This window comes from Perognathus longimembris, chromosome 4 (assembly GCF_023159225.1).
Source record: "Perognathus longimembris pacificus isolate PPM17 chromosome 4, ASM2315922v1, whole genome shotgun sequence".
NCBI classification, from domain to species: Eukaryota; Metazoa; Chordata; class Mammalia; order Rodentia; family Heteromyidae; genus Perognathus; species Perognathus longimembris.
In genome coordinates, this window is record NC_063164.1 from 61955128 (window position 1) to 61967561 (window position 12434).

General features: G+C 37.4%; 1 protein-coding gene across 1 annotated transcript in view; it reads left to right on the forward strand.

Annotated features, from left to right (window-relative positions):
- Positions 1-12017, forward strand: part of Ly75 (lymphocyte antigen 75) — an 86898-nt gene extending 74881 nt beyond the window's left edge. The window contains exons 30-35 of the mRNA XM_048345378.1: positions 1025-1251; positions 3443-3611; positions 5135-5284; positions 6702-6824; positions 8180-8347; positions 11106-12017. Of these exons, the coding sequence (XP_048201335.1) occupies positions 1025-1251; positions 3443-3611; positions 5135-5284; positions 6702-6824; positions 8180-8347; positions 11106-11284 (1016 nt within the window). The 3' untranslated portion in view covers positions 11285-12017. The remainder of the gene's footprint in view (positions 1-1024; positions 1252-3442; positions 3612-5134; positions 5285-6701; positions 6825-8179; positions 8348-11105) is intronic.
- Positions 12018-12434: the final 417 nt, after the last annotated feature.

Consider the following 12434-nt stretch of genomic DNA (forward strand, 5'->3'; position numbering starts at 1 on the left):
CTAGATCTAGCTTCCACAATAAGAGAAAACATGGACCCTTTGTCTCTCTGAGCTTGACATATTTCACTTAACATTTTTTCCAAGTCTTTCCATTTCTTTACAAATGGTACAATTTCATTATTTCTAATGAATGAGTAAAATTCCATTGAGTGTATATACTGCATATTAATGTCACTTAGCCCTGTAGTGCCAGTATGGACTCATGTTATTTTGTTCTATACTTTGGATAGTTACCCAGCATACTACATTATTTAATGTTTTGCTCAAATAGCCTTGACCATCAGGAGCACTAGCTTTTACCATATGTCTCTTTGCAATCCCCTCGTCATTACACTTATATTGTTTATTTGCTCATTTTCAGTGCACCATTGCCTATTTCTCTTTAGCCTTACTTCCCATACATTGGTTTTCAAAGCAGGCTTTCTACCGACTGATGCAGATAAATTTCTCCTCCATAGTTGGTCTCACACACCTTAGGGGCTAACAGTTCTGTCACCACTGCAGCACTCTTTTTTTTTTTTTTTTTTTTTTGTCTCTGGCTATTATGGGAATTTCTTAAGAAAATACCATGTCTATGTCTTTTTTTATCCCAGTAAGAGGACTATAATATTTAAAGGCCTAAGTACGTATTTTCTGGTAAAGTGTGTATTTGATCTCCTCATGGACAACAAACTCAGGTTTTTGGTTTTTTGGTTTTGTTTTGTTTTGTTTTTTGCCAGTCCTGGGGCTTGAACTCAGGGCCTGAGCACTGTCCCTGGCTTCCTTTTGCTCAAGGCTAGCACTCTGCTACTTGAGCCACAGCGCCACTTCTGGCTTTTTCTATATTTGTGGTGCTGAGGAATCGATCCCAGGGCTTCATGTATATAAGGCGAGCACTTTACCACTAGGCCATATTCCCAGCCCAACAAACTCAGTTTTATTTAGCTTTTTAAATGGCTACATTTCTTTTTATCCAAAATATGAATTTGAACTAATTTAACTTTGACAATTAACACTTTTATTATAATTATTACATGTATTATAGTTGGCTACAAGGAAGAATATAATACTACACTGCCACAGCTCATTCCATATGAAGATGGTATTTATAATGTGATTCAGAAGAAAGCCACATGGTATGAAGCATTAAACCTGTGTTCTCAAAGTGGAGGACATCTGGCCAGTATTCATGACCTACAAGGCCAGCTCTTTCTGGAAGATATTGGAAAACGTGATGGATTTCCACTCTGGGTTGGCCTCTCAAGTCATGATGTAAGTCTTCATTTTTCTTCCAGAAGTTTCTCAAATCTGTTATTTTAAGGGTTAGAAACTTGCTAGGCACTGGTGGCTCACACCTGTAATCTTAGCTACTCAGGAGGCTGAGATTTAGGACCATAGTTCAAACCCAGCCCATGTAGGAAAGTGTGTGAGATTCTTATCTCCAGCCACCAAAAACCAGAAGTGAAGCTATAGCTCAAAGTAGTACAAGGCTAGCCTGGAGCACGAAAGCTTAAAGATGGCACTTAGGCCCTGAGTTCAAGCTCCATAACCACCACCAACAACAACAAAAAAATGGATTAGAAACTTGAGCAAATATCAAAATATAGTTTCAGATGAAAAGGACTTGATTTGCTTAGTGATTTTCTTTTTTATCTTTCATATAGGGAAGAAATAAGTTATATTTGTAGAATGAACTTGAGCAAATGGCCAGGACAACCCATGGACTAGGTGGACTCAACTCAAAAGCATCTCTGTAGCATGTTTAGCACTGACCAATTAGAAAGCTTGTAAAAAGGAAATAGCATAGAATCAGAGAAGTCTGAATCTCGGTACTAGTAGTACATCTTCTATGTGCTGGATAATCATAAACCACTTACCCTTTGCAACTCTATTTCTTTATCTATAAAATCAGAGTTATAATACTTTCATTGAGATATTTACACAAAATTTAAAAATAGGGGCTGGGGATATGGCCTACTGGCAAGAGAGCTTGCCTCGTATACATGAGGCCCTGGGTTCGATTCCCCAGCACCACATATACAGAAAACGGCCAGAAGTGGCGCTGTGGCTCAAGTGACAGAGTGCTAGCCTTGAGCAAAAAGGAAGCCAGGGACAGTGCTCAGGCCCTGAGTCCAAGGCCCAGGACTGGCCAAAAAAAAAAAATTTTTTTTTAAATAGCCAATTCAAATTCTTAATACTTTTGGGACTTATATACTTCATTCCCACTTCTCACTTAGAAAATAGCACTACTTAATATTAATCTTCTCCCCATGTATGGTAAAACATGTCTATAATTTCAGCTACTTCAGAAATGGAGGTTGGAAGGATCACAGTTTGAGACCAGCCTGGGCAAAAAGCTAGTGAGACCCTATACTAACTAATAAGCTAAGCATGGTAGTATACAACTGCAGTCACAGATAGGAAGATCGTGCTCCAAGGCCAGCCCAGGGGAAAACTTTATCTGAAAAATAATGAAAAGCAATAGTGCTGGGAGTATAGGAACCTACCAGAGTTCTAGAACCAGTACACACACACACACACACACACACACACACACACACACACACACAAATAAATATATAAATATATATTAATCTGCTCATTAATACATCTTTTATGCCATTATTTGAATCCTATTAATTAGCATATGTGCACACTTATCATAATGTTTGATATATAAAACTAGCTCTCTATTAGGATTAGAGTTATAGACCTCATTTGTATAATCTTTAAAACAAACTAGAGAAATGGAGAAAGTGTGTCAGGTTAGATTGTAGACTCAAGGAGAAGTCAAAAGACATCTTGCCATTGCTGGTTTCTGGGGAAGTATTTTTCTTCCTTGCCCCCTACTCTTTGTTGGTCTCGGAAACTATCCAGACACACATTCCACCAAGCTGTAAAATGCAGGAAACAAGATGTAGGATTGACTGACTATAAATCTTTAATCTTGACAAATAGAAGCCATTTGATTCTCTTTAATTTCGATTTATAGAAACTCATCCTTTAGAAAGGCAAATTCAGCTGGGCACCAGTAGCTCACACCTGTAAGCCTATCTACTTGGGAGGCTATTATCATGGTTCAAAGCCAACCTGTGCAGAAAAGACTGTGAGGCTCTTATCTCTAACTGATTAGCAAAAAGCCAGAGCTAGGGATTCAAGCTTGGACTGTTACCAAACTGTTAGAGTGCCTTTAAAAAGCTAAGGGACAGTCCCCAAGCCTTGAGTTCAATCCCCAGTACCAGCACAAATAAATAAATACAGTAGCAAAATATAGTAACCATCTCTAAGCTTAAACTACTATTTAAATTCTGCAAATGGGTCTAATATTCCAGATCGGTCCATATATACAACATTTGTAAGTAAAAAATTAACACCCCATTCTGATATTAAGGTATCTATATTGTTGTTCATGCTCTTTGTGAAGTCACATTATCTAAGCTCAGGTTCTCTCTACTCAAAACAGGGAAGAGAGTTAAGTTTTGAATGGTCTGATGGCAGCACCTTTGACTATACCCCATGGAAAGACCAACCATCTCCTGGAAATTGTGTATTCTTGGATCCAAAGGGGCTTTGGAAGCATGAAAAATGCCACTCAGCTAAGGATGGTGCTATTTGTTACAAACCTACAAAATGTAAGATTTGATTTGGATAACCTTGTAATTACTACATGGTGACCTAATTTATACCCATGACTAAATACTCAAAGTTTGTACAGATTTTAAATAAGGCTATCCAAAAATTCTATAAAAATAATTTAGTATTTTACCAGATTCTGGTGTCTCATGCCTATAATCGTAGCTATGCAGGAGGCTGAGATACGACGATCATGGTTTGAAGCCAGCCCAGGCAGGAACGTTCATGAGACTCTTATCACCAATTAACCACCAGGAAAAAGCTGGAAATAGAGGTGTGGCTCAAGCAGTAGAGCACTAACCTTGAGCAAAACAGTTTAGGGACAGCTCCCAGCCCCTGAGTTCAAGCTCCAGGACCAGCACCAAAACAAATAAATTAATTAAATAATAAAAAGAGCAAGGGAAGGGATAACATTGTCCAAAAAGAAATTTACTTTCTACCTGACATATATATATACAGATATGTATATATACATATATATTTGTGTAACCTCTCTGTAAATCAACTTTATAATAACAATTTTAAAAATTACAAAAATTGGTGCTTTGTGAATGGGATTAAGTATGATGCATGATGCATCTTTTCGAGGAATTTGTTCCCAAAGCCTTTCAGTTGTTCTATCATGAGGTAAATTTTACTTTAGAACCTGGGAAGTTTTACTTTATTCAGCAATGTTTTTCAAAAGCTGAGCTGTTCCTTTAAAGGAAAATCAAGCACTGATTTCAAATGTTAGGCACAGAAAATAAATGGAACTTTTTAGAAAAGCAATTAAAGTTGAGATTACTCAAATAGTTGCTGAGTACAGGTGGCTCAGGCCTGTAATTCTAGCAGTCTAGGAGGCAGAGACCTAGAGGAATGTGGTTCAAAGCCAGCTTAAGGGGGGAACACAAATTCTTCAAGATTCCAACTAGCAAAATGTTGAGCTGAAGACATGGCTCAAGGGAGCCCTGAGTAAGCACACAGAGTGAGAGAGCATGAGGCCCTAAGTTTATACTGGCACATACACAGAATATTAACTTAAATGGGAAACCAGAAGAAAGTTTAAGAGCTGTGGGGAGATTTTGCTGTGTTTTATAAAACTACTGAATTTTTACTTACAGTGTGATTTCTGAAATAGTTCTTTAATATCTATGCAAACTTAGATTCATCAAAATAAAAAGAAATCCAAGGACCGGAAGAATCTTAATTATTATTTCAGAGTAATATCAAACCTATCAGCCTGTTTCCTATTAGGATGCTTTTCCAATGTCTTTCCAGCTGTCTTTAGAAAACTAAAGTAAGTCTACCTCCATTGTAGATGGCTGAGCACAGTTTGCCTGTCATCTAAGTTACAAAGATAATAGTCTTAAAAAGCAAACTAGAATGAGTATTTTACAGAGTGGGCATAACTTCCTCTGGTGTGTGAATTTCATTAACTGCTTCTTGCCTACAGAAGCATTCGAAATTGGAATTCTGACTGAAATTTAGAAAAGCAGTCACATTTTTCTGCACATTATTATAGCTGTGTCTAACACTTTCACAGCTAAAGCACTGTCCCCTCTTACTTACTCGTCAAGATGTCCAGAGACAAAAGACAACAGGTCACAGTGGGTCCAGTATGCTGATCACTGCTATGCAGCTGACCAGGCATTGCACAGTTTCTCAGAGGCCAAAGAGTTATGTCCACAACTTGGTGAGTTACAATTTATTCCTTCTCTTTGAATCTGTAATTTAATTCTTAGAACATTTTCTTAAGGAAATAATTGGAAACTAATATTACATTTGGGGAAGTATCTTTAAAGCATTGACTGTTTTATAATGAATGGCATTTCCCATAAAGAACATAATTAAGTATTTTACGATATAAGAGCTCAATGGAATATTGGAATAATCACTGGAAATTGTCAATATAAGCATCAGGCTGGATGCCTGTGGCTCATTCCTGTAATCCTAGCTACCCAGGAGACTGAAATCTGAGGGTTGTGGTTAGAAGCCAGCCCAGGCAGGAAGATCCATTAGACTCGTATGTCCAGTTAACCACCAAAAAACAGGTAGTGAGCTCTCGCCCAAGTGGTAGAGCATGAACCTTGATGAAAAGAAAGCACACGGACAACACTCAGGCCCTGGATTCAAGCCCAGGAAATGGAACCAAAAAAAAAAAAAAAGAAAAGAAGTATATGTATGCATGAAAATGGAACTAGGACACTAAATGAGAAGTGTGAGGCCAGGGTAGGTGAAGAATGGGGAGGATGATGGAAGTGGTGGCACCAATTGAGATGCATTGTACACATAAATGGACATGCTAAATTTAACTCCTCTTGCACAAATATTTGAAAATAATAATTAAAAAAATAAGAACATGAGCTGGGCTCTAGTGATTCATGCCTCTAATCCTAGCTAGTCAAGAGGGTGAGATCTGAGGATCACGGTTCAAAGCCAGCCCGGGCAGAAAAGTCCGTGAGACTCTAATCTCCAATTAACCACCAGAAAACCAGAAGTGGCGCTATGGCTCAAGTGGTAGAGTGCTAGCCTTGCGCAAAAAGAAGCCAGGGACAGTGCTCAGGCCCTGAGTTCAAGCCCAGGACTGGCAAAAAAAAAAATTTTAATGGACATGATTAACTATATGTGTAAGATCACATTTAAGGAGGGATAATGGTCTCTAGTATTCTAAACTTACTGGTTTTTTTAATTTGTTTTTAGCAGAAGCAAGTTTAAAATTGAGTTATACAAAACGCCATTGAAGAGAGTATTTATAGGTCATACATCTCTGCTGCCACAAGCCCTAATTATTATGACTAGCAGTTCACAGAGGCTCTCTGATTAGACAGTGTCAAGATTAAAAGAAATATTGCCAGACAGATATTTTGAAGACATGTAATGCCTACATATAAATTTTCTCGTTTAAAAATATTTATTCTGGGAAACTATTTTGGAAGCACTTTTAAATTATGACAAATACTAGTTTTAAAATACACTTTCTGTAAAGCTTGATTTTTTTTTCAGTCATCTTTCTAATGAAGGTTGTTTTTTCTCTCAAATGGATAGCTCGGGATAAAACAGTTGCTAGTTTACACATGGCTAATTAGGTGCGCTTTGTTTTCCTCCAACAGATCATTCTGCCACTATTGTCACCATAGAGGATGAAAATGAGAATAAATTTGTGAGTAGACTGATGAGGGAAGATAATAATATTACCATGAGAGTTTGGCTTGGATTATTTCAACACTCTGGTGGTAAGTGATGTATTTGTGTGTGCTGCTTACTAAATACCAATCAGCCTTGCTAAAGAGTGTCAAATATTGGCTGACTCAGATACTTCTTATTGATCAATAATAAGCTGGTTGTTCTGGTTCTGAAGTATTAGAAGCATTGAAGAAATATGTAAGCAAATTTAGTAATGATAAGTGCTCCTAATGAACTAGAAAATTAGCTTATCAGCTAGAATCGTTGGAGAGTCTTATTCCTAAAATCCTTGGACCAAGATGAGAGGATTTTTCCTACACCTGTGTCTGTGTCCAACAAGGAACCTATAATATTTTTACCATAGATCAAAATTAAGTCTTACTGGTATTTTTGTTAAGCTTGGCAAAATTGTAGAGAATCATAGAGAATTTGTGAAAAGTCTTTTCAAGAATAATAGATATAAATATATGGTCCAAGTTGAACTTGGAATGGACAAAATACATTAAGAGTACAACTTTGGTAGAATAATAAGAAATTGGTTTTGCATTTTACATAAAGTTGAATTTTAAATAAATGAAAAAAATTGTAAAATATTAAGTACTTTCCAAAAAGTGAATGGCTTCAGACTTGGCGGTTTAAATGAACTGGAATCTATGTGTATACAATCACCAGCAGGTGGTGCCACCTCAGCTGAAAATAGAGAATGGACATGGGAGAGGGGGTGATGTTTTAAAGTTTCTTGGCTCCTTCTTCCTACAGCAGTTCAGGTGTCATGATGTCAGTCTTCTTAAGGAAAGGGGGATATTGATCCCTACAAATCTGTCTCTCACACAGTTAATATGCACACTAATCCAATCACACATATCAAAATAAAAAGTTAGTGTTTAATAGAACTTCATACAAAGATGAAAATGTCCTTGTTCTTCTACACTGTCCAAAATAGTGGCTATCAGTCACTTGTGACTGTTGAGCATTTGAAATGGGATTAAAGCTAAAGTACTTATGTAAAAGTATGCTCATTTTAAATGAATATTTTTCTTTAAATAGTGGTTATAGGGCTGGGGATATGGCCTAGTGGCAAGAGCGCTTGCCTTGTATACTTGAAGCCCTGGGTTCGATTCCCCAGCACCACATATACAGAAAATGGCCAGAAGTGGCGCTGTGACTCAAGTGGCAGAGTGCTAGCCTTGAGCAAAAAGAAGCCAGGGACAGTGCTCAGGCCCTGAGTCCAAGCCCAGGACTGGCAAAAAAAAAAAAATATATATATATATATAGTGGTTATATCAGACTGCAATATTCAAAGTAAATGAATTAGTTGAGCCAAATGCTTTGGAACCTAGTAATTTAGTCATGGTAAGTATAGTCATATGTATAATATATAGTCCCATTTAATATCTTTCTTCAGATCAGTCTTGGAGTTGGCTAGATGGATCAGAAGCAACATTTGTCAAATGGGAAAATGAAAGTAAGAATGTTGATGGGAAATGTAGCGTGTTATTAGCTTCAAATGAAAGTTGGAGAAAAGTTGAATGTTCACGTGGCTACGGTAGAGTCCTCTGCAAAGCTCCTCTAGGTGAGTGCAACCCATCCTTAAGGAAATATTTAGCAGAACAGGTCAACAAATAAGCAGATAGTGTATCTGCTCAGATCTTATACTCAGTCTTGACGTAGTTACAAAGCATATCCAAACTCTTCATTCAACCATGGAAAATTTCTCCCTGAAAGATAGCTAACAGGAAATGCACAGTATATCTAGAATTCTCCAATAAAATTACAGTCCAGAGTTTTCCTAATTCCTTCCCTAAAAAAAAAAAAAGGAGGCTGGGAATGTGGCCTAATGGTAAAGTTGTTGTCTAGCATGCATGTACCACCACATATACAGAAAAGGCCGGAAGTGGCATTGTGGCTCAAGTGGTAAAGTGCTAGCTTTGAGCAAAAAGAAGCCAGGACAGTGCTTAGGCGCAGGTGGACTGGCCAAAAAAAAAAAGGAAGCTGCCAACGATATTAAGAGATAATCTTTCTCTTTTTTTGAGAACTTTCTTTAGTTTTTCTCCACATTTTGTTAGCATTAATTAGATGTGCAAAGGAGTTTCATTTTGATATATCCATATATGCATACATTGTGTCTTGATTAGACTCACCCCTCTGTTACCATCCTTCATCCTTTCTCCTTCTCCTAAACCAATCTCAGCAGGCTTCATTGTTCCATTTTCACACATGCGTATTAAGTGTTTTGACCATATTCATCCTCCTTTACCTTCTCAGTTTGCCTTCCTCCCTCCCACTACTATCTATACCTTCAACAGGACCAAGTTTACATTCTTGTCATTCTTATTTTTAATGTATACCATTTGTCCAACAGATTCACAGTGATATTTCACAAATGCATATATAATATAGGTAGATAATTTCTATGAGGTGTATGTATTTTTTGTGTTTAGATGTATTTAATTCTGTATTTTGACTGTATAGATGCTGAAATGTCTATTTTAATTAGCTCCCATTTACATAAAACTAGTGATTAATTTTAAGACAATCTAAAACTAACTTTATCTACTTAAAAGGTCAGAATACCTCTAAAAATCATAATTTGGCTGGGCATTGATGGCTCATGCTTGTAATCCTAGCTACTCAGGAGGCTGAGATCTGAGGACCACAGTTCAAAGCCAGCCCAGGCAGAAAAGTCCTTGAGACTCTTATCTCCAATTAACCACTCAAAAACTGGAAGTGGCCTTGTGGCTCAAAGTGGTAGAGAGCTAGTCTTGAGCAAAAGAGCTCAGGCACAGTGCGTAGGCCCTGAGCTCAAGCCCCCCAGCCGGCAAAAAAAAGGGAATGTCATAGTTTATACTTACATATTATAATGAATTTGTATATAAAATAACCATTAAAATATTAACTTTATTTTTTCAGAAATCTCTAAAATTTTATTTTATTTCATTTTTTCGTTGTGAGGCTTAAACTCTGGGCCTGGACACTGTCCCTCAGCTCTTCAACTCAAGGCTAGTGTTGTACCACTTTGAGCCACAGCGCCACTTCCAAAAGCTCTAAAATTTAACATTAACATTTTAAAACATCTAGCATAAAATTCTCCATCTGAGTATACAAATATTAAGAGATAAAATACCATTTGCCATAATTGGCATTTGTCTTCCCATCACTGATTAGCTATGCTCTGTTCTGCGTACTGAGATGCATCTGAATAAGACAAATTAGGTCCTTCTTCTCACAAGCTTACAATGTAGTAGAGGAAACAGATAACTATATAAACAGGTCACATTCTGAAAGAGGAGCAAAAATTAAATAGTTATAAACTGCATGGTCAAGACTAGATACATGGGGGGCTGGGAATATGGCCTAGTGGTAGAGTGCTCACCTCATATACATGAAGCCCTGGGTTCGATTCCTCAGCACCACATATATAGAAAAAGCTGGAAGTGGCGCTGTGGCTCAAATGGTAGAGTGCTAGCCTTGAGCAAAAAGAAGCCAGGGACAGTGCTCAGGTCCTGAGTTCAAGCCCCACGACTGGCAAAAAACAAAACAACAAGAAGATTAGATACATGGGCACTGTAGATAAGGATACCAGGGAAAACATGTAAATGAGTGTGAGATGCTGAGGTTGAGACCTGAAAGGTCACCCCAGCAGAAGTTAGGAGAAAGGCACAGCTCACAGAGTATGCTAGGAGCTTAGGGGGGTTGGAAACAAAGGTCAAGGTTATGATCTAGAAAGTTACTTGCAAACTTGAGACTCTTAGTTCAAACCTGGTATGCCCTCCCCCAAAGAGATAAACAGAATTTCAGTTCTATGCTGAGTAGAACAGAGAGCAACTAAGAATTAGGGATAGGTGGGAGCAAGGCTAAAGTGGTATCAGTCAAGAATTCTGTTGTGGCCAGTCTGAGTTGTCAACATAAGGATGAAATACTCATGGAGCTTTCTAATATGCAGTTGACTATGTGACAGATGAATTGGTCAGCACGGAGATAGTATTTAAAGTCAGGAGATAAATGTTGAGGATATACTTCAGTAGTACAGCACTTGCCTACCATATGCAAGGCCTTGAGTTAAAGCTCCATCATGGAACCAAAATCCAGAAAAACATGGGACAGAATGGATCTATCTAGACAGCCTTTTTAGGAAAAAAAATTTAAATTCCAATGGCAATAAAGGAGATTTGGATGAAAAGGTAAAGATTTAAGTTTGAGAAGAAAGCATATAACTATTTGCTGTGAGATCAAATGTGGAGTTCATGAAGTACTCAGTTTACAGAGTAAGATCAGGAGCAATGATCACTGTTGTATCCTATCCTTCAGTGTCACTCCTTTTCCTGTTGCAGGCCCTGATTATAAAGGAATGGTCATCACATTTGTCGTGCTGAGCATCTTAACATTCATCAGTGGACTGATCTGGTTCCTGTGCCAGAGAAACCGGTTCCATTTGGCAGGCTTCTCATCTGTGCGGTATGAACAAGGGATAAACGAGGATGAGATCATGCTTCCTTCTTTCCACGAGTAAATTCTTGCACTACTGTGTGAGAAAAATGAGCCACTTATACTTTTCCTCATGTCAGTGTTCGTTCTGTTCCAAAGTAGAAGCCTTAATTACCTGGTCAGTTGTTTCGTTGCTTATGCTGGTACACACAATTAATTCTCCACTAAATGCCATGTTTATAATTCCACTTAAGAGAATGGAGAAGACTCAGCTACATGTGAAGTTCAAATTGTTTACAGGGTAATATGTCTAACAAATGTGAATTTTCTCTATAAGAATATGGTTGGGATCTATAGTATAATATATTTATTGACATTTTAACACATTTTCTTAGAAAATTAAAAGTGGCCTATTATAAGGCACAAACCTTAATATTTAAGAGCACCAGGGCAGATGTCAAATTCATACCTCAAGGTACAAAGCCCAACTGTAAATACTGTCAGTGTTGTTTCATAATAGCCACTGGTAGCACTTAGAACATGGTTTCTAAAGAGTATGACCTACTTTTTACACAGCAATGCAATGCCTGCATCTTGGCTAAGTCCTTCTTATATTATCCCAAAGATATTTCATGGCAATAAATATATATTTAAATAAAATGGTTTAGTGTTCCTAATTATTCATAATACTATGGATGTAAAAAGAAAATTTAGTTCATAATGGTTGCTAAAATATGAGAACATTATTGATGGAATAGATCAATAAATACAGTATCTTATAGTAGTGGGTTTTATTTTCTAATTTTCCTTTAACTTTCCTTTTTGAAATTGAGATGCAACTGGATTTTTTTTAGTTTATACAACTAACATAGCACATCAACTTTTTTGTTTTGATTTTTTTGCCAGTCCTGGGGCTGGAACTCAGGGCCTAAGCACTGTCCCTGGCTTCTTTTTGCTCAAGGCTAGCACTCTGCCACTTGAGCCACAGTGCCACTTCCAGCTTTTTCTATATATGTGTTGCTGAGGAATCAAACCCAGGGCGTCATGTATACAAGGTGAGCACTTTACCACTAGGCCATATTCCCAGCCCCAGCACATCTTTTGCAAGAATTTTTATTGTTTTATTTCCTTTTTTTACATGCACTAAACAGAAAAGGAGTCTCTTCAGGGCACCAAAATGCTTTGTAATTACTACTAAGCTATTTAAATTTTGGAATAGCTAAGGAAACTTTGTT